Genomic DNA, 27,312 nt, shown 5'->3' on the forward strand with positions numbered 1-27,312 from the left:
CCTAACCCTAACCCTAACCCTAACCCTAACCCTAACCCTAACCCTAACCCTAACCCTAACCCTAACCCTAACCCTAAATATTTATAATAAACGGCGTTTATTTTAAAAGCTAAGTAATAAATTTTATATAAATTTTCTTTTTAATATAAATAATAAATTAATGTCCTTTATAAAACAAATAATTTATTTATTATCAAAATTTAATTAATATTTATAATAAATAGCGTTAATTTTAAAATTTAAATAAATAATATTTATTAATTATTATTAATAATTAATATTAAATTAATATTTTAATATATATAATAATTAATTATTTATAAAATTAAAATTAATTTATATAATTATTTATATATATAAACTAATTATAATTATAATATAAATAAATAAATTAAATTAAAAATAAAATTATAAATATATTTTATTTTAATATTTAAAATATAATTATTTCGAACTTATTAATCCCGTGGTGTTCCAATGCATCACCTTATATTGCGGCACGACATCCGGGGCCGGGCCGTACACTCGTTCCATCCTCTCCATCTCCTCAGCGGTGAGAGGGCGGGGCTTCTGAACAAGTCGCATCTTTGCCAATACAGCCGCTTTGTCGTGGTGGCGACGGCGACGCTGGGAAGGGGCATCGACGGCACCCATCTTTTCACACTCGATCTTGGGACCGCCGGCAGAGACGATGGCGCGCTCAACGCAGCCCGCCTTCATCCAAAAGGGAAGCGAAAAAACGACGTTGTCGAAGGGGACGTTGTCTTTTTCGCTCGCCGACTGCCAATTCCAGACAGCAATGGCGCCGCAGCCGTTTTCCTCCTTGTGCAGCTTGGCTTCGTCTCCCCATCCGTCCATGATGATCTGGAACTGCCACGCTGCGTACGCATCCCACATGCGACAGACGGCGTCAGGCTCGTGCGGCGCTTCCGGTTCTGGTTCGGGTTGCGGTTCTGGCTCCGGCTCCGGCTCCGGCTCGGGTTCCGGAATCTCTTCTACCATCTCCAGCCACTCATCGAACTCGGCTACCATGGCGTCGTAGTCAGACTGCGACATGTCGTCCACCTCTTCGAAATCAAAATACTCTATGAGCTGAACGGTGGGAACCGGCTCGTTGCTTGTGGTCACGGTGGTCGTCGTCGTCTGGTCCCGACCGTCGCAGCCCATGGTGGTGCCGCAGCGAGTCCGGGTTGTGGTAGACCAACTGGTGGTGGGTATCGTCTGCACGGCCGTACTGCTCACCATCTCGGTGCAGTCGCGCGCCGCCACCTGCGTGGTACACCGGGGCGCCGTGGGCATGCGGCCGGGTGGGCACTGCTGCAGATTGCAGGGCTTGTCGCAGCCGCCGGGCCCGCAGGTGGGCAGGGTTGGGCAGCCCGTCAGGCAGGTCGGCCTGGCCTTGGGGGGGAGATGGTCCGCTCGTTGGCGGCGGCGGCAACACGCTAATGGTGATGCGGTTGGCGCACCACATGCCGACACAGCCGCAGTTGGGGCCGGTGCAACCGCCCGACCCGCAGTCTTGAAGGGGCGTCTTGACGCAGTCACCGCCCTTGTTGCAGCCAGATCCCTTGCAGCCGCCGCCTTGACTGCACGACGGGCCAGAGCATCCTCCTCCTTCAACACAGCCATCACCCTCGCAGCCTCCGCCCTGGGTACACTTGTCTCCTATGCACTGCCCGCCTCGCACACAAGCGGGTCCCCGACACTGGCCACCGATCGTGCAATCTGGTCCGATACAGTCACCGCCCCGGCTGCATTCGTCGCCCACGCAGTCATCTCCACGACCACAGCCGGCCCCGGTACAATCCTTGACATTGGATAACGGAGGAGCAGGGACTGGGCGCCTGTCATCCGCAGGCAGGCTTGTTGGGGCGACGATCTTGGGCGTGACCATGGGCGGCAGTGGATAACTGACCGTCGGCAACCAAGGGATGAGAAGAAACCCTGCAGCGTCAGATGAGGTCGTCGTCGTGCTGCTGACGCCACCGCCGGGCTGTTCATGCGGCAAACCGATGGTGGTGGCGGAGGGAGGCGTCTCGCCGGGCTTGCCTCCCGCGGCAGTCACAGTCCAGCCAGGAGGGACGTGAAGTGCGATGGGATCTGCCGTTACTCGCGGGACGGGGTGGTACACCAGGACCGATCCATCGACCACATCGGCGTCGCCCACGGTGAAAGGCTGGAAGTTGACCTCAGACACCGGGAAGGCGGTCGAGATGTCCGTCGTGCTAATTTGGCCTCCCGAAACAAAGGTGATGGTAGTAAACGCCGTGAGCGTCACAACGGACGGCAGCGGCGACGGTTGCAGCAGATTTGTGCAGTTCACCGGGGCGGCGACGGCCGGGTTGACCCAGTCCCAGATCATGTTGTCAAAGACTTTGACACAAGTGTCCTGGTCGAAGTCGCCCGAAGGTCCCAGGCTGTCTGCCGAGCTGAACTCCTGTAAGTCTGTGGCCCAGTCAATTGTGCCGAGGAAGTTGAGCTTCTTCCACTTCTCGCGCCTGGCCTCTTTCGTCTCTGCCGACATGTATGCGACCCATTGGAGATCTTGGAGGGTCCTGTTAGCGATTGTCATACGAGACACTAGGGTGTGCTTGGTTGCTTACCGTCATAGACCATGTAATCGGATGCTGTTTCGTCGTCGTGCCAGGACTGCACAGATCGTGACTTATCCGCCATGATCTCGTTGATCTCGGCATTTGCCAGGTAGCCACCGGTGTTGGTACAGCGACCGGGTGTGGCATCGGACTGGCTACTGCTGCCTGTATAGAGACACGCCGGCCCAGTGCAGCCGGCGGTGGCCATGTTGAAAGACCGCCCGTAGCTGGACTCGCCAACCATGATTTTGGTGGACGACACGCCAGCTTTGGTGATCATGGACAGCCCCAAAAGAACCTCAGTTTGGTTGACGTGGCTGCGTAGGCAGTTGCCGGCCGCACAGCCCTGGGATGCCCAAGTACTCCCGTAGTCCCATTGACCTGGTGATGTATGTTAGTGTCATTCTGCGCTTGAAGGATTGAAGGGCCACATACCGTGCAAGTCGTACGACATGAAAACAATGTAGTCGACCACCTCTGAAATTTCTTTAATTGGAAAGGGTCTGAGGTACCAGAAGGAGGCGGGAGCGGCGATGGAGATGGAGATATGATCCGGCAGGGCCTTTCGCAAACCCTTGAGGGTGGCCAAGTAGTTACTGGGGTCCGTTGGTTGACCAGCAGGGATTCCCGGGATATCGGGGGCTCCGGGGTACTCCCAATCAAAGTCAATCCCATCCACGCCCGACTTTTGAACGAAAGCGACCAGATTGGCAATGAAGCTTTCCCGGCGTTCTGGCGCCATGGCCGCACGCAACACGGCATAGGTTGCCACCTCGGTCGAGAATCCCCAGCCGCCAAAGGATGCAATTTTCTTGGTGTCCTTAAGGGCCATGAAATCCTTCCACTGCCCGTACTGGTCATCGATGAAAATGTTCATGTCCATGTCGACGCTGCCAAAGGCCCAGTGCATGTGGGTGTAGCCGAGGGTGTTGGACCCCGCCGCCCGCTGGTGCAGGCACTCGCGTCCCCAGTTGTAAGTCTCGTAGTAGCCCACGCGCTGGAACTGGGCCGGGGGCGAATCATTGCCGACGATGTCGGTGCCGCAGTTGGAGATGCAGCCAAAGACACCGGCCTGGGAGGTGCCGGGGTTCTCGGTCGGCCCCGTCGACACGGTGCAAAAGCTGTCGTCAATGCCGCACTGCCCCCATATGTTGCAACAGGAGTTGAGAGGGCACGGGTTCAGGTTGGCCAGGGCTTCGGTGTCGGTCACGGGTCCGTCGAACTTGGTGCCGGGCTTCTGGGGGCCGCAGACGGCGTTGGAGAGCTCGGCCGGCGCCGGGGGGTAGCCCTCGCTGAGGCAGATCTGTAGGCCGACGGGCAGGTTTCCGCAGCCGCTCCAGCCCCAGGTCTTCTTGTCGTTCAAGTCTGCGACATCTTGCATGCTGAGGGTCCAGGGCAGACCAATGTCGTAGCAGTTGTCGCCCGCTTCAACGGTGTGCGTATAGCAAGTGCCGTTGTCTTGGGGAAGCGGCTTGAGAGAGCCTTTGTCGCAGCAGACCTTTTGGCCCTTCTGGAGAGTGGAACACCTGTCCTCCGGGGTGAACTTGTAGAACTCATCCAGCGAGATGCCACAGGCGTTGGCCAGTGACCAGCACGAGTCGCCGTCCTCCACTGTCTGGGTCGTGCAGTAGCCCGACGCCCGGGCCAAAAGGTGACCGGAAGTTCTCAGAGAATCAGGTTGGTGATGACGTGTTGTCGAATTTGAGCTCGTCAGCGAGGCGGTGGCATTTCTTCTGTGTTGCGGCGTCTCCATGATCTCGACCGGGGACAGCGTCTCTACCTTGTCGAAGCCCCCCGCGCAGGTCCCGTTGTTCCAGGCGGCGAGAGTGGCTTGAACTGCGGCGATATCGCCGTTGAGTGATACGGCGGCGCCCAGGACGTGGTGTCGGTCTCTCGACGCGCCGCAAAGCTGTACGGCCATCATACTGGCTGCAGAAGCGCCGAGTTGGGACTGGCTCTGGATTTCCTGGATGACGGCCTGCGCCGCCATCTTGCTCAAGGCGCTACCTGCATACACGCCGACAATGGTACCGTTGGAGGCGCCTAGCATGATTCTCTTGGTGCAGTCCGTGGAAGAGTCCAAGTATTCTTGCACATGGTTCAGGGCACCAATAGCGTTTCTGGCGTCTGCTGTTGGGCCACGCCGGCCGAACTCAAGAGCTGCCGTAGTTGGAGATACAGAAGTAGAGCAGGCTTTGGAATCATCACCGTCATCAGACGTCTCTCTCCTTGTGCCTTTGGTGTTGACAGGCCCACTTCCGACAGTGCAAGCGCGAACATTGCAGCTGCCGTTGACGGGGTTGTATAGATTCAGATCAAAGAGCATCGGCTCTGGGCAGAAGGACAGCCGCGATGCGGAAGGGTAGACGGTCCAGTCTCGAGGGAGTGCGGTACCACAACTGGCCGGACAAGGACTCAGCTCGGAAAAGAAAGAGGTAGTGGCGGTGGTGGTCTCGGCATAAGTGAGGCTGGGCTGGTGAAGGAGGAGCAGCAAAGCGCATGACGCCGCTGCCCCGAGCGCCCGCAGCCCCGACGATGCCATGATGGCTTGGGTATCAATGTACCTATTGAAATGTATGACTAGCACTCCGATTCCGAATGGGGAGACTGCAAGTTTAGAAAACAACAATACCGGAACCAATGAGTATCAGTTGAGATCAAATCCAACCATTCGGGCCATATATATTGATATCCTATCATGCGGCTGCACGTAACAATGCAGCAACTATGATGTTGGTTCAGTGGTATCCATGAGAGCTCTCCGAATTTGCACATGACACCAGAGCCTCGAACTTCATCCCTGTATGACTATGACTAAACGCTGTTTCCGCCTGCATCTCCCAGGCTACCATCAGGCTACAATGCAATCACACACATCCCGGTGTCCCAAGTTTTTCTGCTCATTTCATTTTGGGAATTTAGTTGGGTATCGGACCGCGGTTGGAGACAACGGGGATCCGGATGTTGCATAGGGAGTGGGCAGTTCACCCCACAAATCTGGGTTTTATCCAGTCATCATCTAGCATCGACAACCAAGGACCCCAAGATTTAAACGGCCCGTTCCCAACTCAGTTTTGACCGAGTTCCGCTAGACTTCTCCCGGAATCGATACAATCTAGGGAGGCGATTGAACATCCCCAAGTGGCATGGCGCCAACGATAAGGCAAATGTGTTTCTCCACCCGAGCACGGCGCATGCGGCGCAACTGTACGGCGCAGCGTGGCATATCGTGCCATCGGCGCGGCACAGCTCGGCATCCTGGGTTTTCTGGGCGGCTAGGCCACCAACGACCATATGAAGCGGTTGGATTGTGGAGCAAACCTATCAAGCGGCATGAAAAATGAAATTTGCATCACAATCTAGATCACAGTGAGTGAGAGTCTGTCTCGGTTGGGAGTGCATCCGTGGAGGAGATGAACCCTGGCATTTGATTTTCCGCGCCTCACATTGTACGATCTAGCCCTTGCAGGACACGGCATACCGAGGTAAGAGCTTTTCACTGGCTCCAGTTGTGTCGGGCTGGGCCTTTTTCGATTTCGACCACCCCGGCAGGTACTTCTTTGACTTTGAAGGTCACGTATCAACCGATAGGATAGAGCGGTCTGACTTACTTACATAGAAGATAGCATGCCTCTTCAAGTGTAGGGCAATGTTTCTGGCTACTTTTGGATTATCTTCAATGTCCATTCCAACGCTGGTTGCCATTTCGAACAATACCCTAATGTCAATATGCGGCATAACCACTTGCGTACAGGGCTGCAGGCGCTGATCCTCTCTTGTTTCTTGGTGCCGGCGTCATTCAGCTTCCCTCTTGGCGGCCTTGACTATGATGGTGAGTTGTCTGCCACGGCATGAATTGCTTGATATATTCCATGCTCGCGTTGGTAGTGCTGACTACGCTCAGGTTCCGTCTTGGCAAATGACACGGTGGGTGCCGTGGCATTCGAGGATGCTCTTAATGGTCAGTCAATTCGCAGACGCGGTGTTATCGACGAAAACGGAAACGTCGGAATTGTCTGCGACCATCGTCAATTTAGGCCTCTACTGGAAATTGCTTGGAGAGATGCAGTATACATTGTAAGATGTTCCTCTCCCCATACCCATACATATTCGAGTCTGAAACGTCATCTTTAGATGGAAAACATGGTTCAGCATCTTGACCTCATCTTCGGCCTGTACCAAGATGACCACTCTGGAGTACTGAAGCCAGAAAAGATCCCTCGCGAATCCCGGACCTTTGATGAACACAATGCCTGGGCCGCCTACAATGCCATTGTTTCTAAGATGTATTTTGGTCCCAACGAGCAAAAGAAAAATGCGGAAGGGATGAAAAGACTCAAGTACACTAGAGGTGAGCGCAGCGCGTCTCGTCCTGTGAATCCATAACTGACTGCAGCTTCAAGGCGCGGCGAAGGCTGTTCTAGCAAAGTATAAAGAATACCAAGCAGGCCAGAAGTCAGGCGATCGACACATTCACGTGCTCTGCACCGAGAAGGGACTCTATGATACAAAAGATAGTGAGGGCCGAACGTGGGAAGAAAGTACGATCTAGGACTCTCCCACCTATGAAGACAGCGAAGCTAACTCGAGATTCCACGCGGTATAGGTCACCCTGGCGAACCACGTATTAGTAAGTCTCGGCCACACTCTTGATTCTCTTGCTCTTCCTATCACATATATTCATGCAGACACTCTTTTTCTATTTCATGCTAATATTTCATTTAGCGGAAGACGATGGGGTGTGGATAATACAACGTAAATACGGACCAAGCCGTGAGGACGGAGAGGTCTGGGTTGAAAAGAAGGGCATATGTGGCGACGGTTCGACTAAAAAGAAAATGTACGACGTCCCAACCAAAGCAATGAGGGCATACATCTATGGGCCAGCCGGTGAGCCGAAGCTTCTCAATGAGGTGATGATGTTCTGCCCTCACGCGTTCAACCGCTGGGAGATATTCGAGAGGAAGGCCATTGCGGCCAATATCCACTATGGCGATCTTCACGTGCCTATTGGATCCAAGGCCACAGCGGCCCAACAGGCTTCCATTTCGACGCTGATGGCGAAGGACGGCGAGTACGACCCTGAGAAAAGCAAGGACAGCAGACATATGGTGCGGTGGATTGGAAGCTTCCTGGTCACCACTCTGCTCCATGAGGCAATGCATGCATACGCATTAGCAGGTGCTGAATATAAGCTCAGTAAGTTCAAAATGTGCACACCTACTCACTTACCAACAATTTCGGATGCTTACTCGCTACACGTACGCCTTTAGAGGACTTGTTCTGCTATACGAGAGGGAAGGTTTCCGACATCCACCCGGGCTGTATGAAGGACCTAGCCAATGGTAAACAACTATCTTTTGAAAAAGACAAGGAAGTATACACTGGACATACAGGTGCCGAGGCGTTCGCAATGTATGCTATGAGTACGTTTCTGCTAAGCCCATTCCTTTATTGAGTGATAAGGCCACTGACTTTACTTCGACGCTATAGCTGTGTACAATAATGCTCTGATTTGGTACCGAGGGTATGTGCCATATCCTGCCGATAGCTGGTTGGATAAGGCGTCGTAATGACTATAGTGGTCATGTAAATTCGTACCTAATAAGAACAAGTGGGGACTAAGTACGGGTACCTTGCCCCCGCTTCGAATGGGCAGGTGCATTTATCTAATCTAATGTCCCTCTCTCTCTGCCTAGCTATATTAATGCGCTCAATTCGAGTGATACTTCTCCTTCTCATTACTCATAAGCCTATGCGCCTTCTCTCACTCGAACTTAAGCACCCTCTTCAACCATTCCCAACTACATCGACCACGCTCCTGTAACCGCCATGGCTGACAACTCCGTGGCGCCCTTCTTGCACCGCCTGCCGATTGAGGTTGTGCACCTCGTTGTCGCGCAGTTCTGTGAGCACTGCCGCTGGGAGGGTGCCTTATGCGCACCCGTCACCTTTCCCGGTCACGACAGCCACTGGATGCACGAGGAAAGGTACTTGGCCGACACGCAGGATCTGCGGTCCCTGTCCCTAGTCTCGAGGGCCTTGCGCGGGCCCGCCCAGTCGGTCCTTCACCATATGTGCATGGGCGGCTTTAGTCCCAATTACCAGTACGCCTTCCGATACACGCACCTCTTCCGCTTCATCGGAGCCGTGGCGACGATGAAAACGCCATCTCACCTGGTCCGCGAGGTGAAGGCGCTTTCGTTGGGCCACGGCCATATGCAGAAGATGCCAAAACTCTGGCGCCGGAGCTTGGCCATGCCCGAGGCAGCCCACCTGCGAGCCTTCATGGGATTGTCCGAATCCAACGAAACCAACGAGATTGCCAAGGTCGACTTCATTGCGAAACTCATCACCACGTTTCCATCCCTGACCCACCTCAGCCTGGGCGAATGCGCCGACGACTCGAGCGACCGTGTTCCCTCTTGCCTCGAGCAGGCCGAGGAGCTGCCGCTTAAGAGCATCCATGTGTGCGCCGATCCCGGAGGATACAAATGGTCCGCGGAACCCAACGGCCTAGGCAAGCTGACGGCGAGGGTCATCGCCCTGTCCAAAGGCTTGCGGATGTTGGCGGTCGACGCTTGTATCGAGCCCGCCACCATACTTGGGCACCTGCAACCACGGCCTTCCCTAGACCGACTTCAAGTGCTCCAGCTCACGACCGCCTGGCTCGAGGAAGAGGAGCTGCAGCAGATCGTTGCGGCTTGTCCCACTCTTTGCGGACTCGTGTACGTGGAAAGCGGCGTTGGTCCCCGAAATGGGCGGCCAAAGACTTTACTGAAGCCGCTCGGGGTGATTCGAGCCCTGGATTCCTGCCGGCACTCCCTGCAGTCTCTTGATCTCCAACTGGCAAAGACCAAGGATCACAACGACACGACAGCCGCCGATAGCAGCAGACTGGCGGCCTCCTTCGCCGGCTTCACCACTCTGCAGGACTTGACGTTACAATGGCGCACTATCTGCAGCCCCATCTCTAACGACGAATGGCAGCAACTGGTGGTCCGGGCCTTGCCGGACAGCATCCGGTCTCTTTCCGTCGTCGGCTGCGCAGAGGAAATGCGCCCCGAGCGATTCGCGCGCGCCCTCGAGGGCCTCGCCGCCGCCAAGGCTCACAAACAACGGTTCCCCCACCTCGCGCGCGTGAGCTGCGACGTGGACGCCATGATGGACAGCCAGAATCGCCCCGATCACGAGAGTTACTACCAAGATGTCGATCCGGAGCATGGGGGGCCGCCGTATGGGTATCATGGGTATGACAAAGCGAGGGACCAGGAGATTTCGTTTGGGCTGTTCGATCCGGGAAACAGTATTCGAGAGGCGCTGGGCGCCGCGGGGGTGCGCAAGGTGGAGTATAGCATGGCGTGGCGGACAGGGTTTTGGTCGCGCGCGCGGGAACGGGCGGCTCAAAGGGAGAGAGACATAGACACTTGCCGGGATTATAATTTCGGGCCACGAAACGTCGTTCCCGACTCGAGCGACGAGGACAGTGACCTCTAGATAGAACGTCGGTGGGCATCGTGAAACCTCGGATGCTTGGTAATCATGATGGCATCGAACCACTTCTATCAACTAGTCGAGCGTCCAACACTTGGAAGCACTGCCTTGTCCCAAAGTCCTGAAAGCAAGTGATCCCATCGCATGAGCTCGATGGTCGTGAGGATAGACCGGCAGAACTGACGACCCCGGACCCGTCCGGTTGTACCAACACGGAAGAGTTCCCGCGACGTCTATGCTGTGCCCCTCGCGCGTAGCTGTCTCATTGCTGGCGTCGACGACCCATTCCTTGTGGACCTAGGTACACTAGCAGAATTGCGGGATCGACCTCTAGTGGTACCACCCCAACACTAACGTCGAGGCTGGTTCCCGGACCTACGAAAAGACTAAATAAAGAAGAAAAGTTGGTATGCACTTCGGATGGGATGGGTGTGCCTGCTGTGGATCTAGCAGAGTGCCCCAATGCGGAAAAGTGCCTCACCACCTGTAACCCTGGCAGTCCCCAACATAAGCGCCGTGGTTGGATATTCGACGACGATGGCCTGCAGCTGGATGAGGGCTAACTAGAATGTGAATCCGAATGGAACTCGTAAATGGCAGCCCTCGACCTGCGCGAGGCACGTCGGCACTCGCCAAGGCTGAAATGGGTCAGAGGGGGCCCGCCGTTTCTACGACCCTTCCTGGCTGCCATACGCCGTATCCGCCATCTATATTTTTAGCGAATAGCAGGAAGCGCCCCGACTGGCTGCAGCTTAAGGAGATTGTGCGTAATTGTGGCCATGCGGACCCGACCACTCCTCCAGTATTATCCCGAATAGTAAAAGTCCCAAGGCCCGTGCTCAACCTCCAGCCGGATCTACAAGTGGCGCAGCAACTGCTCACACCGACGTCAAGTGCTAGAGAGACTGTCGTAGTAAACCGAACTTTTCATAGATCCGCTCCTCTGCCAAGGAATACGCAGCCCCTTGTCTTCTCAATCCTGAACCCCATCGTGAAGCTCGCAGCCCACGATGGCACTTTTCGGCGTGCCACCTGGGAGCTGAATGCCAACGGGGCTACGGCTTAAGAGTAGTCTAATACGTATATAAAGGTCCAGCTTCCCGACTTGAGAAGAAACTTTTACAGACACCAAGAGACATCTCATCAATCGCCAATCCCAGACACTCCCATCTCGTCTCATCACATCGCAAGAAATCTATCCCACGAAGCATCATCTACATCATCTCTACCAAGACACCATGCTTGCTCTACAGACCCTCTTCATGAGCTCTTTGATGAGCTACTGCGTCTTTGCTTCACCGCACATCAAGAGGGTTCACGCGCCCTCGGGCAAATTCCTTCCCGACATGGTTCACCACGTCAACCTGGACGACTATGAGACCTTGTCGCAAGACTCCAACACCACCGACGTCTCCCAGCTCGAGAAGCGTAGGAACGTCGACTACTGCTGGAGGAACCTCAACAACGCCAGTAAGTAAAGCTGATTGCGCCCCCTTCGCCTTGAGTCTTAGCTACTACATGCGGGACTGCCAAAGCTCACCTCTTGATAACAATGCAGATTTCTGCCTCGGTATAGTCGGCGCCGGTTCCTCTCTGAGCGGCTTGGCCCTGTCGGCGGTGTCGCTGGTCAAGGGCGGCTCCGACAGCAACGACTGCTCGTCGCACGTGACGGCCTACGACCAGGTCAACATCGAGTTCCACGCGACGGGGCGCAACTGCGACACGACGGCGCAGTGGAACACGATCCAGGGCGCCGTCAAAAACTTCATCAACGGCCTCGACGAGAAGGAGTGCGGCGTCAGCTGCCTCAAGCTCACGCACGGCGGCACTTGGACCGGCTACGTCACCTTCGCCCCCAGCGGCACCGACCCCAGCCACTACTACTGTGGCGCCTCGGACGAGTGGAAGGGCTGCGGCACCGGCGGCGAGAAGGACGCTTGAGCTCTCTTGTGCTAATGCCACAGCTGCGCTAGAGGGGAGTCGATGTGTAGTAAGGGGAGGTGATTAGATACTAGGTAGTTGCCAAATAAAGCTGTCGTCATGACCTATCCTGCAGACAGTCTTACTGTAAACGTTTCCTACCATTGAGGCTATATCAAAGCTCCCCTGCTTACTGTTACAGCGATTGCGACAACATTTGCAGCACAAGTACAGGGACTGGACAGTATAGCCAGCCAACTTCAAGCCCACAGTACTCATCGCAAATAAATCTTAGCCCAGCTCTATAGACATGATAATTCCATTTGGGCAGCTGGTGGCAGAGCTGATTCCACTCGGAGCACTGAAGTATGAATGACGCTACTGTTGAAACACTTTCGGGTCCTCAATGAATACAGAGAACTGTGGCCACAAGCTTTGAGACAGTTTTGCCAGCGAACTCAACATGTACATCATTCTTTTTGGTTGCCCGAGACCGCCATGACATAACCCGTTGAGTTTGGCTAAATGGAGGCGGCAGTGTCGGTAAAGAGAGGCCAGAAGCCAGAAGCAGAGCGGCCACAATGGCCGGAACTTACCAAGAAACGTTCCTTGAAAGACTTGTGCAAAATAGCTCCGAGGAACCATTGCGGTCGGCCAGCTCAAGTGGCGCACCTCGACTCTCTTGCAATTGAAGCATGGCTGCCATGCCAAAACATGTCTTGCGAAGCCTCTCTAGATCTGTCTATCAGATTGTAGAATTGAGTTGTATCAAGCTTTCCACAGTCACTTCAGCGGGGTGGTGCAGCCGTTCCAGCCCCCCCGCCATCCGCCAATACCTCAGCCCTATCATCCCTGTAGTTCCACTGAGCCGGGCGCGATCAAGTCCTCGTCAATTGCGCAGGTCAGATTGCAATGCACATGGCCCGGGCGGCGGCGTCGTTGGCGTCGGCGACCGAGAGGCTGGTGATGACGAGGTCGATCTGGTTGTTATACCGCAGACCGCACAGGTAGGGCACCGCCTTGTCCTCGGGGATGCGGCCGGCCACGTTGAGGACGACGGGGATGTAATCTCCGACAAGGGGCTTCTCACAGGACGACATTGATGACGCATCTCCCAACACCAAGTTCCATCGTCATTCATCAATGAAGGAGAAGATCGCTTGCTTCACAGCAGTCGCTCTCGTTGATCTGAAGCAAGTCTCTTGCCCCCAAGTTTAACCAGACAACCTGAACGCCTCGAATTCCCCAACCAACTGTCGTCCATGCAGATGGATGGAGTGCCATCTTCAGAGCTGCGCAATAGATGCATGTAGGTCTCGGGCTTGGTGCTGCCCCCATAAGTCGAAGTAATCGGCATTTTCAAGCCCGTGCAATATAATATAGGTTCTCTGGTTCCGGCAAAAAAGATTGTGGCTGAGGATGCATTGCTTCCAGTATTGATTCGACGTTGCTAAGAGGCAACCTGGTGCCTGGAGCTTGCATTTTGTCCGGGGCAAATGTCCAGGCCCATCGGTCAGCACAGGCCAAATTTGACAGGCCCGTCCGCCCGCCACAGGCCAATTTCACTGCAAGGTGCCAACACCAAAACACGACAGAAGTCAACCCGAAACAAGACGCATATGCAAGGCAGCTGGCACAGTAATTGATACCGATTTTGGGAATGCGTCGCTTCTTTCTTGGGTTGGTATTCCAGTTGTCTGCCGGGGTTGAGAATATGCTGTGACAACCCGAACATTGCAGTCGCAAGAATGCGAAACGGCAGCAGGTACTCCGTGTTAGTCCCGACAACTCCAGCAACTTGTGAATGAATACGATGGATGCAGATCGACTCATGACGTTGACCTTGCTTTACATCAACTGGTCCGGGACAGCGTTCAGGGCGTCGATCAACATCACAGTCTTTTTGCAGCCGTCTCTTGGCTCAGTTGTCGAAGAAGACATGGACGAAAGCAAACTAGGTGCTAAAAGAGCTACTGGTGGTGATTACCAAGGTCTGAACCGGCATCTCGTAGCTGAAAGCAACACCCGTTCTATGCATAATAGATTGCTAGCCGTCGCATTGCCATTCTGTACTCTGATGTAGATTGTGCCCGCTAAAGTAGCTATCCGATGACAGCAAAATGCATGTTCGCATGCCTGGATTGAGTTTGGCAGACCAATCAATCACGCCACGCCCCTTGAATCCTCAGCACAGCTTCCGAGAAGACATACCCAATATGGTCCTCGCGCTCCTAGAGGATCTCCAAATGATCTGGATAATCCTCACGACTCTCAAGTCTCCTATGCATTGACACATACTTATTCACCCTGCTCCAAGAATGCGCGGCCGACCCCGATCATTCTCTCCGGGCCAAGGCTGGTCCCATTCCCCCCGCTGCTGTCGTCGGCCCCGCTCTGGCGCGGCGGGTTGACCACGACAAAGACCTCCGCACCCTCAACGAGCCTCTTCTTCATGCTCGCGCAGCCGGTGCTCTGGGCCACGGGGATGCCGCCGCACGCGGTGTGGGTGTGGAGTTTGAGGTTGTCGCCCGACTCGTTGTTGTCAATCTTGCCCGACTTGTACTTCTTGCCCGCCTTGTGGCAGCACCCTCCTTCCGCCAAGTCCGCGCAGGTGTGGCTGGGCTTGCCGCGGCAGTTCTCCTTCTCGTACAGCAGGACTTTGCAAGTGGCAGCCTCCACCGTGAAGGGCATCAAGAGAAGAGCCACGGGCAGGAAGATGCTGCTAAGTCGCATTTTGGACCAATGCTATTGGTGGATTTATCATTGAATGCGCGTGGATGCAACCGCTGGCAAAGAAAGGGGGTCCATCTCAGAGGCGCCGATTGATCTTTCTCTGACTATATGAATCCCGCATGATGCCGAGCGACTGGCGCCATTGTTGATGCCGGTCAATGCGTTTGCTGCCTTGGTCACACTTGTGCTTCTTGCCTGATTTCTGTGATGCTTTTCGTCCCCCGGGCTGGTCGCAGCCACGAGCGTTGCAATGTGCTGCTTTGAGGTTCTGATGATTGGGGGCGGGTTGTCCTGGTCCGTACCTGTGGCAGCGGACACGAGTCGGCAACTGATCCTTACCGCCAATACGAATACACAATCGAGAGATGTTCCTGACACCGTGTGTAAGTCGGGACTACAATTCGATACTGATCTCACAAAACGAGGCAATCAATCACCTGTGCTGCCAGTGCAATGCCTTTTGCAACTCCTGTTGATCAATTCAATGGTCAGGTGACGAAGCCCAAGTTGCCTAGAAGCTGATTGACCTTGCTCTCAATCGAATCGCTCTTTTGCACCCGCTACGTGGGCATTTGACTAGCAGTACCACCCTCGTCATGGGATCTTGAACAATGCCATTCAAGATGCCCAATATCACAAGATGGTTATAAAAGAAGGAGAAATATAGCCTACAGCCATCCCTAATAATGCGAACATCGCAGTCTGATGTATTAAATCCACATGTCAATGGTACTGCCCCCCAACCCTGCCATCGCTGGACGGCGGGCCCTCCGACCGCCCAAAACGGTGGCTCATCCACGTGCTCAGCTTCTCCTTCCAATTGGCGTCGGCGCGGCCGGCGAGAACCTCAGCCACTTCGGGCGCCTGGGACCGCTTGCCGCCGTCAAAGAGGGCATCGATCTCCTCGAGGGTCTTGCCGCGGATCTCGATCCAGTACCACCAGACAAAGACAAAGAACAGCAGGTTCCAGCCGCCGTTGAGGACCCAGAGGTGCCAACCGAGGCGCTGCAGGGCGAGGGGCATGACAAAGTTGGCCCAGATGCCCGTCACGCAGACGACCAGGCTGAACATGCTCATGCCCAAGGCGCGTATGCGGAAGTACAGCATCTCGGCCGGCAGCAGGAACAGGATGGGGACCCAGCCGAAGGCGTAGCAGGCGGAAAATAAAAAGGTGCAGGCGATGGCGGCGTAGTCGTCGGCCGTGGTGTCGGTGTGGTCGTTGAACTTGGACAGGGTGCCCAGCGCGAACAGCGAGACGGCGCAGCCGCCCGTGCTGATAAGCGTCGCCGACTTGACGCCGCGCTTGTCGACGTACAGGGACCCGATGATGGAAATGACCAGCGAGGTGGCGTTGATGCCGACGTTCTAGATTATGTTAGCTCTGTCGCCTTTATCCAATCTATGCATGCCGCCCAGACAAAAAGACTAACCATGACAAGCTGGAGTTCCTGGCTGTGGATGCCGGCGTGGGTGAGGACGTCGCCGAGGTAGTACATGACGATGACGTTGCCCGTCAGCATGGAGAAGAGGGCGCAGGTGGCGGTGATGATGAGCCGCTTGCGGGCGCCGCGGTTGGCCAGCATCTCGCCGTAGCGCATCGGGTTGCGCTCGTACTCGATCGTCTGGAAGATCTGGCGGAACTGCAGGCGCACCAGGTCGTCGCGCACGTCGCCGTTGGCGTTGATGCGGGCCAGCACCACGAGCGCCTCCCGCCCGCGGCCCTGGTCGATCAGCCAGCGCGGGCTCTCGGGCATCCAGGGCAACAGGGCGATGCAGACGCCGCCCCAGACGCACTGCAGCAGCGCGGGCAGGCGCCAGGCCCAGGAGCCCGGAATCCGGAAGGTTGCCAAGGTGGCGCCCGCGGCGACGAGGGCGCCGACGTAGAAGAAGTCGTCAAACAGGGCGAGCCCCCAGGCCCGCTGCTCCCACGGCAGCGTCTCGGCCAGGTAGGCGGCGCCCGTGATGACCGAGGCGACGTTGCCGAAGCCGATGAGCACCCGCGACAGGCAGAACATGGCAATGTGGACCGAGGCCGCCTGCAGGATCGCCGCGAAGACGGTAATGGCGGCCGCCCAAAAGAGCCCGACCCGCCGGCCGTACGTGTCGGTCACCCAGGTCCAGCAGAGGCACTGGGGTGAAAAGCGTCAGCTCGGATGCCAGCAGTGCATTTGGAAGAGGAAACAAAGAACCACAGGGAACGCCCACCGCCAGCGATCCGCCAATGTAGTTGATGGCCACATTCAAGGAGCGGAGGGAATTGGTCAGCTGAAAGTAGTCGCGGTACTGGGGCAGGATGTTGAGGGCGCCCATCAGACTGCCCGCGTAGCCCTGAGTCTGCACGAGTGCGAGGTTAATGTGGTGGCTTCATCACAGAGGCAGCCATGTCAGGCTTACCGCCGCCGTGAACAGAGTGCAGGCCAGCAGGACGACGATGTTGTTGAATCTCGTCCTGGGATACCGGTTCGGGGCTCGGAAGGGCAGAATGTCTCCTCGCTTGCCCCGCCGCAGCAGAGGCCCCTCACCCATTCTGCGGGGTGGACAAAAGACAGAGTTCGTGGCTGACACGCCGGTTCAAACAACTTGATCCAATGGACCGTGATCGCTTCCTTTTGCTGGTTCTGTTATTGGAACGGGCACAGGCCGGAATCCCCTTCAGAGGGAGTCGTCATGATGGACTTGGCGAGGAAAGATGGAGAGAGGAGGCAGACCGGCAATACTGTAGAGAATACACGGCAACAAGAGGAAAGCTGGAAATAAACTTCCTTGGCATCAAATCTCTGAGAAATAGTGGATGGCCTTGGTGGTTCATTGGAACTCTAAACCTGCAGTTGGGCGTCCCAAGCCGGCCCGACGCGAGTCAAGAGGGGCCAAGGGGCCAAGGGGGGACCATGGCGCGGACGGACACGCGGATGTTTCGTTCCGGGGCACTAGAATATTCCCGGAACTAGAGTGGATTGGAGAAGGCGGAAATTAGTTCGGTTGCGAAACCATCAACCAAACAGCTACAAAGTCTAGCCTCCGAGAACCTAAATACAGCAATTGTAACAGCCACTCGGTGACATGATCAATGAGCAGTGTCCTTCAGACAAGCGTCGATAACGGCGGCCACCGCCAGACACTCTTCATCCCTCATCCCGCTGGTAAACACCTGGATCGAACACGGCGCCCCCTCCACAACTTTTGGTTTGTCTGAAAAAGGTCTTGTCAGGTTGCGAGTCTGTACACAAGAGTCGTTGTCTCACTTACACTCAGGGGTTCCGTGACCCGAATCGGCGGTGAAGTCCACATCACTGCGTGTCGCCTTTCCGAAAGGAATGATGCATGCAGGGTACTATCATGTCGCGTTAGTCCACAGTACCAAGGATGAGATACCAGTAATGACGCAGCTTACATCAAAGACATTCAGAAACATCGAGTACGCCGGCCAGCCCTGGTGGTCGTGCTGCATCACCGTACTCTGGGCCGAGGGTGCCACGATGGCATCGAGCTTGTGCTTGGCCCACAGCTTCCGCCAGCACTCGGCAATGCCCGCCCTCTGGTTCTGCAAGGCGCCGAACACTTCGAGCTTGTCCATGGATGGCACCTCTGGAGCAACGAAGTCCCAGTCGATGCGGGCATCGTAATCGGCAAACATGGCCATCGAGGGTACGGCCGGCTCGCCCCCGGACGCGATGATGGTTGCGGGGGTTTGGTCCAGCTCGAGCAGTCGGCCGCCTCAAGCTGCACCACCTCATGCCCGTGGGACTTCAAGATTTGCACCGCATTCATGAGAGTCTCTCGAACAGGAGGATGCAGAGGGAATAGTGGGTCTTCGGGTAGAAGCCCCAACCTGAGCTTTGGTCGAGGCTGCTCCTGGATCCGGCGCCAGGGCACGTCAATGGCCGTCGCATCGTAAGCAAATGGGTTGGCATCAATAACAGCCCGCATGAAGATCTGCAACGCCGACATTTCGTTGGCGAGCGCGCCTGCTGATGGTACGATGGCACCCATGCCGACATTAAGGGGCATCACCTGTCGCTCGTAGGGTAGTCGCCTGGATGATGGTTTGAAGCCGTATGTTCCGCAGCAGAGTGACGGTATCCGCACAGAGCCTGTGGTCCTGGTCAGCATAACTGTATCCCACGACTGAAGTCTTGATCAGCTTGCCAACTTACCTGCGAGATCGGTGCCAATCCCGAGTGGCGACCCTCGAAAGGCGACCAGAGCCCCTTCCCCGCCGCTGGACCCGCCAGCTGTGAGGCTGGTGTTCCAGGGGTTCAAGGTTCGACCAAAGACATTGTTATCCGATTCGATTGTCTGATTTCCTGTCAGTTTCTTCGGGGCCAGGGGGTAACATGCACATAACCTACCATCAAGACCTGGGACACATTCGTCTTGACGTAGAGAACCGCCCCGAGGTCGAGCAGAAGGTCCACCATCGCCGAGTTTTCCGTCGACGTTTTGTCCAGGAGAGTAACAGCACCGATGCAGGCTTGGGTCCCCTCGACCTGGTACGTGTCTTTGAGACTGATCGGCAACCCATGCAGGGGACCAAGGGGACCAAGGGGACCACCCTTGCTTCGCAGGTCATCTAGATATCGTGCCCTCTTTTCGGCCTGGGTAAAGAGAGTCTCGGTCAAGCAGTTCGTCTGATGCACAACATTAGCAAATCAGACGGCTCGAATAGAAAACGGTGGATGATCTTACCAGCTGGTGTGCAATCGCTGCCCGTTTCGAGAACGCCGACATCACCTCGACAGACGTAAACGACCCCGAGGCAAGACCTGCAAGAAGACTGGAAACGTCGTGGGACTCGGTGATGTCAAGCTCTCTCTCGGTCAAAATTCCGGGGAGCCGGGGAATGTCTCTGGTTATGAGGTCAAGCCTGGTCGCCGGGAAGTCGGACAGCTCTGGCAACAGGTCCAGAACCGCTTGGGGCAGAGTCCATGCTTCAGGGATGGACTTCTGGCGAGAGAGCCGCTTCTTGGCCACTTTTGCTTGCCAGTCCTCAACGTGGGCAGGGGCAAAGTGAGCTGGGGCCATGATGATGCTGAGATGGATGATGAATTAAGTATCAGTGTGCTTGTTTATCGAGACTTGCAAGACATCAAGTTATTGCCGGATGTATCAGCGGTCTTTATACACATATTCATCTCACATCCTCTGTCATCGTTGCTCATAGCAGCAACCAGGATGAATGCTCAGGAGTGCCTTACATCTCGTATGGGCCAATCAGCGACGAGAGCTGCTTTACAAGACTAACAGCCGGCAATATCCCGGTCGAGCGAATCAGAAACCGGCCGGTCCCACATTGATGCAAGCAGAGCAAATCGATCGGTCGGGCAATGGTTGCTCCAATGATTGGTCATCAGCAACAGTCCAATACTTCCATTCCCGTCTCCAAACAGTGCGGCTACCACCATCGCCAGAAGAACAAAACAACCAATTCCGGCACGGTACATCGACGCTGGCCAGGCACCGCGAGCCTGCGACCGATGCCACACCATCAAAGAGCGCTGCGATTGGCGCCGGGATGCAACCCAGTGTGACCGCTGCCTCCGACTGGGCCATGGCGGCAAGACGGCCAGACACGAACGCAGACCGGGTCGCAGGCCTGGGGTGCGGGACCTTAAGCGAGCAGACGGGATCCGGAAACCGTTCACCGTTGAACCACCAACCGTTTCAGGCTTGGTCTCGGCTTTGGGGTTCGCGGATGGGGTGTCGAGCAAAGACCAGCACCTAGTCGAGCGCTTCTTCACGCAGAACCAGCTCTTGGACACCTTCTCGGGGGGCTCCAGCTTTAGCGAGGCGGTGCGCCAGCAAGTCATCCCACGCCTTGTCTTGTCGAGAGCAACCTTGCTGGATGGGTTCTTGGTCTGCGCCATCTCGTGGGCAGGCGACGATGCTGACGTGGGTGTGGGAGACCGTGTAAGTACCTGCTTTCGGCACGCTTCGTCGGCGCTGGCGAACTTGGCCTCTCTCGAGATCACAGACCTGCCGACCATGACAGATTGCCTCATCCTCGGCGCCATGCTCTCGACGTTTGCCATGCGGCTGCGGCTCCACGACGTGCTGGCTATCTGCCGCCGGACATTGGGCCTCATCGAACCCATCTACGCCACCGTGAGCAGCAGCAGCCAGAAAGATTCGCCGACGCAATCGATACCTGGGGTCTTCTTGAGCTGTATGGTCATGTGGGAGCTGCGCGCCTGCCTCTTCAACTGTGAAGTGCCCACTCTGCGCTTCCGGCCCCCGGTCCAGGCGTATGCCGATCGTCATGTTGGCCTCTGCGCCACTCTGCTGCCTCTGTTCTACGACATCTGCGACATCAGTAGCCAGCTAGCACATCCAGCAGCAATCGAGTCGGGAGGTTTTCAAGAGGAGGTGGACAGCTTGGAGTTGTCTGTGCGGCAGGGGCAGCCCAAGATGCCGAGCCAGTTCAACACCAGCTTTGGCGGTACCGATGTGGCCCACATGCTCTGCCAGGCTCAGGTCATGCGCCTGGCCATGCTTCTCATCCTTCATCGTCTTCGGCAGCCTTTTGGCACCGACGATGGTGGTGTTGCCCAGATGTTGGCGTCGGCCATCTTGACGCAGCTGGAGATGACCTTCGTTGCCACTGGCCAGCACGTCCGATGCACGGATCTGCCATTGATGGTTGCCTGCCTCGAACTCAGGGGCATAGAACGTGCGAAATGGCTTGTCGATCTTCCGGCATTCGCAGGTTTCTCCACGGAGTACGGGGAACACGTCCAGGAAGCACTGGTATCCTTTTGGGCAGCATTGGATTGCTCCACCACCATCTCGTGGAGTGACATGGTCAGAGCCGGCGCCCCTTTTCTGCGAAACCCATGATGATCTAGGTGTTGTCATGAGCGGAAAATAGAGGCACACATTCGTTTTATCATGGACCATCAGTTGAGCTGGAGTTACTGATGTGGAATTATGATATTGAACTGCAGCCATTCTACACACAGAGAAATTGTGTCGCCATCCCCGAAACCCAATACAAGATACACCAAACGCCGAACAAGAGATCATCAGTAACTACCCCGGCCTAAAAATTCTTTGTGACGCCCGGCTGGATCTTCTCGAGCTTCACCACCAACTCCTCCCACAGCCGGTCCTGCAGCTCCTTCCCTTTGGTGACTGTCTCCGAGGGCTCGCCGATACGGCAGTCATTCATGTACTGACCATGTGTCTCGGGACCTTGGGTGGCGGCGTGGAAGATGGTCCGGCTACCCTGCTCGGTGGTTCGGGCCAGCACGAGCTTCATGGCGCCGAACACGAGGGCCTGCATCCCCTGGGCGTCGCGGGAGAGGCCCGACTCGCACAACCCCGGGCTGGCTAGGTTGATGGTGACGGGGTATTCTGGGGCAGGCCGCTTCTCGGCAAGGCTGCGCACGTGGAAGATGGTCAGCAGCTTGGAGACTGCGTACTGCTCGTTCCAGTGCGCCTCGGCAAAGTCCTTGTCGTTGAGGGTCGCGAAAACGTCGGCGTGTTGGCCATGCGGGAATTGCGTGTGTGCGTGGGCCCCCGAGCTCGTCAGCGTCAGCGTGGGGCGAATCCCGAACGTGGCGGCCACCTGCTTGAGCTTGGGCAGCACCAAAGCCGCCAGCAGCATGGTGGAGATGACGTTAACGGTGATCTGGGTCTCGTTGTCCTCTGCCGTCGACCATGCCGTCTTGGCCAGGCCGGCGTTGGCGATGAACATGTCGACGCGGTCCAGATCGGCCTCGATGCGGGCGGCAAAAGATTTCACGCTGGGGTAGCTGGCCATGTCGAGCCGCCACACTTGGATGTCGGTGCTGGCCTTTGTGGTCTCAAGGATGTCCCACTTGGCGGCCTTGCCACTCTCAACGTTCCGGACGGCGAGGATGATCCGGCTGACGCCCAAGCGGGCAAAGTGGCGGGCTGCTTCTTTGCCCAGGCCGGTGTTGCTGCCGGTAATGACGACCGTCTTGCCAGCCTGGCTGCCTTCGGGGTACGGCAGATGTCGGGTTTCGACCAGTTGGCTGTAGATGAAGCCCATTTTGGAAGGGGAAGAGTGTTGCTCGTATGGATGTAGATGACAAGCTCTTCAATAAACGAATCAAACTGGTCTGATATTTTCATGTTTCGAATACTGCTATATACATAGAAAACAGGGGATTACTGTAACCGCCGTGTACGCCATGGAGTTTAGTCACTAAACCCGGCGATCGGACAAGCAGACTTGTCCGGTTGTCTATCCAATGAGCGAGCAGTTTTGGTTGACGCGCTAAGCGACGCCAAAGTCCGAAACCACCGTCAGCATCATGTCTTTGTTGTGCATGCACTGGAAACTGAGTCAGCCCCAATGGGAATTGGCGATGACAAAGCAGCTTGTTAGCATACTATTCGCTTACCACCACGACTACGCTCAGTCTTCCCTATAAGGCTTTGTATCAGGGCTGCATCTAGCTATCTGATACTATGCTACAGCATCCCACAGGTCTGGCATCCGGGTCTGGCATCTCGCTTCCTTGATAGAGCAGTCTTGACGCAGAAGTTTTGGCAAGAAAGTGGTAGGCGAGGATGATTCCGATAGCGTGGACCAAATGAGTTTCCCACATGACGATCTTGATATCACCGTCAGTCAGAAAACGCCAATGCACGGATCCCGGAAGAAGCAAGACTCCAGTGTTCCGAGTGAGTTGTTCCGAACGGGAAATGGTCAAATGCAGCTATGCAGCTATGCGGCGCATGCGACCGGTTTGCCCTTTTGAGAAAACCGTATCGCTCATCCCCACCCGGCGACGTTTCCGACCCGTCCACCATTGGCTGGAAAAACCAAAACCCACGAATACTGCAAGATGCTTACAATCCCGCACATAGTCTGCCGACAGTTGATTTTCCCTCCCTTAGCCTTTCTCACTTCTTTTTTTCGGCAGAGGCTGGGTTGGAAAGCAAGAATGTCCCAAGCGTTTCCACTACGAGTGGTGGCGACCAGCCTGTTGGGTGCCGGAGTGGTGGTCGCCTTGCTGCTGGTCCGATGGGTGCTGGGCACGCTTCGGCCCAAGGGATTCCCGCCCGGGCCGCCCATCATCCCCGGGCTGGGCAACTTGCACCAGATGCCCATTCAAAAGCCGTACCTCAAGTTTCACCAGTGGGCGCAACAGTACGGTGACATTGTCGGCCTCAAGACGGGGACCGGCAACCTGGTCCTCCTCAACACCCCGGAATTGGTACATGAGCTGTTCGACAAACGCGGGGCCATCTGCTCCGACCGCCCCGTCAACCACATCCTCACCAAGCACGTCTTTTCGGGCCCCGAGGAGAGAAGCATCGCCATACTTCAGTACGACGAGTACTACCGGCGATGGCGCAAGTCCTTCCAGTTCATCCTGGGCCAGGCCGGCATCAAGAGGCTGCTGCCACTCCTCGAGTCGGAAGCAGCGTCACTGTGCCGCAAGTTTCTTGTTGGCGGCGGCGACAACAGCAGCAACGACTATGAGCGGAACCTGCGGCACTGGGCGTTGGCAGTGCCCTTGGTCGCCACCACGGGCGAGCGGCTAAGCGACATGCCGGCCGACTACGCCGACAAGGTCTGTCACTCCCAGGAAGAACTGCTTGGGGTGCTCTTGCCCGGCGCCGCACCGCCAGTCGACATCTTCCCCGTCTTGAAATACGTCCCCGAGTTTCTGGGGGCTAAATGGAAAGCCAAGGCACGCTACGCCCGGAAGCTATTGTGTGAGGATGCCAACAACTACCTCGTCGGCGCTAAAAAGACGTATGGCCAGATCGAGAAGGACCCCGAGTCGGTCGGGTTCGACAGCCTGCTGCCCAGGATCATGAAAGAACAGGCAGCCAACAACAATGGGCTGGACAAAAACAACAAGTTCACCGCGACGGAGTTGGCGTATGTGGGTCAGGCCGCCGTGGGTGCTGCCGTCGACACCACTCTGTCTACTTTCAAGAACCTCATGGTGGCGTTTGCTGCCTTCCCGGAGACGCTGCTCAAGGCCCAAGAGGAAATCGACAGGGTGGCCGGAGGTGAGCCTCTCAGTGGCGAAAGGCTTGGTGAACTCGTCTATCTCAAAGCATGTATGTCAGAGGTGAGTCAATGGAGTTCATGGAAAAGGGGGAACAAATCAAGACACCAATAGTTGATCCCATGTCTTCCAGGTCCTTCGATGGCGTCCGACCACGCCTCAAGCACTGCCGCACGTGCTGACCCGCGACGAGACCCTCGGGCCGTACTTCTTCCCCAAAGGCACCATGTTCATCGCCAACGCCTGGACGATCCACCGGAACGAGGACGAGTACGACCGACCCCACGACTTCATCCCGGAGCGGTTCTTGGACAACCCCTTCGGTCTTCGCCCGTCCATCACTGCGACGGCAGAGAATTTTGAGAAGAGCGGGCGCCGGGCCTTGTACGCGTTCGGGTCCGGCCGCCGGCAGTGCCCGGGGAACAATTCGCTTTCCCGTCGGTGTTGCTGGCCGCCTCCAAGGTAGTCTGGGCCTATGACATCCGCCCGCCCCCGGGTGGCAAGTTCGATGTCAGCGTGGAGACGGGCTTCAAGGACGGCACGGTGACGGAGCCCATCCACCCCGAGGTATTGTTCACGGCGAGGAGCGAGAAGAAGCGAGCCGGGGTGGTGGCGGATGCGGAGCGAACAAGAGAGATTGCCCGGGATCTGCTGGGCTTGGAGTTTTGAGGGACATGGGGGGGCCTTCTCTCTCTGAAAACTGTCACACTTGGGCAAGTTCAATACGGAATGGCACGTTTTGGGTAAATTTTGTCTTTTTTCATTTTTCATTTTCACTCGTGGAGTACAGAACTACTCTTTGATATGGTAATCAAGCATTGTCTTACCTTCATAGCCTAAAAGCTTGGGGAAACAAAGAAACAAATGGGTGGACCAAAAGGTACCACTTGGGAAAACAATAACAAAAACATGGCTGGAGGTACAACTTACCTCAGACAGATGGGAGGTATGACTTACGCCGCAGAGGCTGAGGGCAACATCCTGCCTGGCAGAAAGCGGCCCTCGATGGGGTACGTGTTCTCGTCGACGGCATAGACCTGGCCGTCGGTGGCGAACCAGACGGCTGCCCGGACGATCTCCTCAAAGACGGCGTAGTGCTGGGCGGTGAGGGGCGCGTAGAGGATGACGAGGTACTCGGGGACGGGGCAGCGGTTGCCCTCGCAGAAGTGGTTGACGAACTTCCAGAAGGGCGTGGCGATGGCGAGGGGGTGGCGCTCGCCCCAGCCGGCCTCGAGGACGGTGCGGACGTCCTCGGGGTGCAGGACGACGTGCATGGAGCCGTCGAGGCGGTGGGGGTGGGCGATCTCGCCGCCGAACTCCCAGGGGCCGTTGATGGCGTCCTTGCCCATCGGCTGGCTCCAGTCGGCGGGGACCTTGCGCAGGGCCTGGAGGTGGCCCTCGAGGAAGGAGGTGTCGATGCGGAGGTGCTTGGGGTGGGCCTCGGCCTCTTGGCGCAGCATGTTGCTCAGGCGGAAGAAGGTCGAGGGCGACGCCTTCTGGTCGACCTGGCGCTGGGGGGCCACGCCCTTGACCGTGGGGCGCGGTCCCTCACGCGGCGCCAGGTTGTACAGCCGGCCGCGGTAGGGTTCCAGGAAGGGCGGGACGCGGGGCGGCTCCAGGACATCGAGGCGGGCCGTGTACTTGAGGCGCACCGTCCGGATCCAGCCCCGGAAGGTGGACGGGGTGCCGCCGCGGCCGAGGTCGAGGTAGGCCTGGAAGTTGTTGTTGACGAGACAGAAGAGGCGGTACAGCAGGTAGATGACAAGCAGGGGGATCAGGTAGTGGGTGAAGTAGTACGAGTGCGTCAAGTTGGAGAACTGGAGGCTTACCGTGTCATACAGCTGGGAGGACTTGGACGACAGCCCGTGGAGGATGGGCGTGGGACCGTCGTGCCAGAGCGATGCAAGCGGCGCCGATGCAGGTGTACATGCAGGTGTACATGCAGGTGCAGGTACAGATACAGGTACAGGTGCAGGTGGAGGCGAAATTGCAGCTGCAGGCAGAGGCGGAGGTGCCATCGGGTCAGGAGCCATGCAAACGGGACCCAGGTCGGGGGCCATCATCGGTTGCTGGACAGGCGCAGCAGCACTGGGCGGCTGCAGATGAGAGCAGAAATAGTTGACCAGGCTGTACGAAGGAGCGATCTTCGAGTAGTTCTCGAGTAGTTTCTTGAAGGCCATGATGTCGGTGGTGTCAATCAGAGAGGTGTTTGTGTCTGAAATGAGGTGTCTGGAGTGAGGGGTGTCTGGAGTGAGGGGTGTGTGTGGTGAAGATGGGATGGACAGGATAACGGTGACCACCACGACCTATATATACTTAGCCGGAAGGGCTGGTCGAGAACAACATAGTAACTGTAACAAGATCAATCTCAACGCAGTTGTTTTGCAGCTATCCTACTGTTGCGTCAAGAGAGAATAACAATACCTTTGACACTCGCAAGCCTCATGGATGTTTCGATACGCACTAGGTATGTGTAGCTCGATATGGAACAAAGGCTTTGTCTTTGCTCCCGTCACAAAGGTCATTACTCAATCAGCACTGTAAGCTATAGCCCCAAGCATGGACTTGACGATGGGTCG

At 56.2% G+C, this 27,312-nt stretch overlaps 13 protein-coding genes across 13 annotated transcripts; 5 read left to right on the forward strand and 8 right to left on the reverse strand.

The window, feature by feature from the left end:
* Window positions 1-444: 444 nt before the first annotated feature.
* Window positions 445-1,056, reverse strand: PG985_009765 (uncharacterized protein; the record flags this gene model as incomplete). Its single annotated transcript, XM_066829533.1, has 1 exon — window positions 445-1,056. One exon carries the CDS (start codon window positions 1,054-1,056, stop codon window positions 445-447), a length of 612 nt encoding a protein of 203 aa, XP_066681923.1.
* Window positions 1,057-1,075: 19 nt separating this feature from the next.
* PG985_009766 (uncharacterized protein) lies at window positions 1,076-5,136 on the reverse strand (the record flags this gene model as incomplete). The annotated part of the gene is made up of 3 exons (XM_066829534.1): window positions 1,076-2,544; window positions 2,604-2,975; window positions 3,030-5,136. The coding sequence occupies 3 exons, from the start codon at window positions 5,134-5,136 to the stop codon at window positions 1,076-1,078; spliced, it is 3,948 nt and encodes a 1,315-aa protein (XP_066681924.1).
* A 2,296-nt stretch (window positions 5,137-7,432) lies between these two features.
* Window positions 7,433-8,167, forward strand: PG985_009767 (uncharacterized protein; the record flags this gene model as incomplete). Its single annotated transcript, XM_066829535.1, has 3 exons — window positions 7,433-7,793; window positions 7,868-8,020; window positions 8,088-8,167. The coding sequence occupies 3 exons, from the start codon at window positions 7,433-7,435 to the stop codon at window positions 8,165-8,167; spliced, it is 594 nt and encodes a 197-aa protein (XP_066681925.1).
* Window positions 8,168-8,426: 259 nt separating this feature from the next.
* Window positions 8,427-10,091, forward strand: PG985_009768 (uncharacterized protein; the record flags this gene model as incomplete). Its single annotated transcript, XM_066829536.1, has 1 exon — window positions 8,427-10,091. One exon carries the CDS (start codon window positions 8,427-8,429, stop codon window positions 10,089-10,091), a length of 1,665 nt encoding a protein of 554 aa, XP_066681926.1.
* A 1,235-nt stretch (window positions 10,092-11,326) lies between these two features.
* Window positions 11,327-12,029, forward strand: PG985_009769 (uncharacterized protein; the record flags this gene model as incomplete). Its single annotated transcript, XM_066829537.1, has 2 exons — window positions 11,327-11,558; window positions 11,665-12,029. 2 exons carry the CDS (start codon window positions 11,327-11,329, stop codon window positions 12,027-12,029), a joined length of 597 nt encoding a protein of 198 aa, XP_066681927.1.
* Window positions 12,030-12,910: 881 nt separating this feature from the next.
* PG985_009770 (uncharacterized protein) lies at window positions 12,911-13,108 on the reverse strand (the record flags this gene model as incomplete). Its single annotated transcript, XM_066829538.1, has 1 exon — window positions 12,911-13,108. One exon carries the CDS (start codon window positions 13,106-13,108, stop codon window positions 12,911-12,913), a length of 198 nt encoding a protein of 65 aa, XP_066681928.1.
* A 1,198-nt stretch (window positions 13,109-14,306) lies between these two features.
* Window positions 14,307-14,741, reverse strand: PG985_009771 (uncharacterized protein; the record flags this gene model as incomplete). The annotated part of the gene is made up of 1 exon (XM_066829539.1): window positions 14,307-14,741. The coding sequence occupies one exon, from the start codon at window positions 14,739-14,741 to the stop codon at window positions 14,307-14,309; it is 435 nt and encodes a 144-aa protein (XP_066681929.1).
* A 723-nt stretch (window positions 14,742-15,464) lies between these two features.
* On the reverse strand, window positions 15,465-17,267 carry PG985_009772 (uncharacterized protein; the record flags this gene model as incomplete). Its single annotated transcript, XM_066829540.1, has 4 exons — window positions 15,465-16,106; window positions 16,172-16,870; window positions 16,947-17,075; window positions 17,136-17,267. The coding sequence occupies 4 exons, from the start codon at window positions 17,265-17,267 to the stop codon at window positions 15,465-15,467; spliced, it is 1,602 nt and encodes a 533-aa protein (XP_066681930.1).
* Window positions 17,268-17,805: 538 nt separating this feature from the next.
* Window positions 17,806-19,763, reverse strand: PG985_009773 (uncharacterized protein; the record flags this gene model as incomplete). The annotated part of the gene is made up of 7 exons (XM_066829541.1): window positions 17,806-17,930; window positions 17,988-18,072; window positions 18,133-18,438; window positions 18,501-18,832; window positions 18,896-19,037; window positions 19,091-19,369; window positions 19,428-19,763. The coding sequence occupies 7 exons, from the start codon at window positions 19,761-19,763 to the stop codon at window positions 17,806-17,808; spliced, it is 1,605 nt and encodes a 534-aa protein (XP_066681931.1).
* Window positions 19,764-20,289: 526 nt separating this feature from the next.
* PG985_009774 (uncharacterized protein) lies at window positions 20,290-21,575 on the forward strand (the record flags this gene model as incomplete). The annotated part of the gene is made up of 2 exons (XM_066829542.1): window positions 20,290-20,377; window positions 20,407-21,575. The coding sequence occupies 2 exons, from the start codon at window positions 20,290-20,292 to the stop codon at window positions 21,573-21,575; spliced, it is 1,257 nt and encodes a 418-aa protein (XP_066681932.1).
* Window positions 21,576-21,777: 202 nt separating this feature from the next.
* Window positions 21,778-22,752, reverse strand: PG985_009775 (uncharacterized protein; the record flags this gene model as incomplete). The annotated part of the gene is made up of 1 exon (XM_066829543.1): window positions 21,778-22,752. The coding sequence occupies one exon, from the start codon at window positions 22,750-22,752 to the stop codon at window positions 21,778-21,780; it is 975 nt and encodes a 324-aa protein (XP_066681933.1).
* A 901-nt stretch (window positions 22,753-23,653) lies between these two features.
* PG985_009776 (cytochrome P450) lies at window positions 23,654-25,402 on the forward strand (the record flags this gene model as incomplete). The annotated part of the gene is made up of 3 exons (XM_066829544.1): window positions 23,654-24,796; window positions 24,867-25,170; window positions 25,200-25,402. 3 exons carry the CDS (start codon window positions 23,654-23,656, stop codon window positions 25,400-25,402), a joined length of 1,650 nt encoding a protein of 549 aa, XP_066681934.1.
* Window positions 25,403-25,686: 284 nt separating this feature from the next.
* Window positions 25,687-26,913, reverse strand: PG985_009777 (uncharacterized protein; the record flags this gene model as incomplete). Its single annotated transcript, XM_066829545.1, has 1 exon — window positions 25,687-26,913. The coding sequence occupies one exon, from the start codon at window positions 26,911-26,913 to the stop codon at window positions 25,687-25,689; it is 1,227 nt and encodes a 408-aa protein (XP_066681935.1).
* Window positions 26,914-27,312: the final 399 nt, after the last annotated feature.

The sequence above is a fragment of the Apiospora marii genome (assembly GCF_038362585.1).
Source record: "Apiospora marii strain CBS 49790 chromosome Unknown utg000006l_segment0_segment0, whole genome shotgun sequence".
In the NCBI taxonomy this organism is placed as follows: domain Eukaryota; kingdom Fungi; phylum Ascomycota; class Sordariomycetes; order Amphisphaeriales; family Apiosporaceae; genus Apiospora; species Apiospora marii.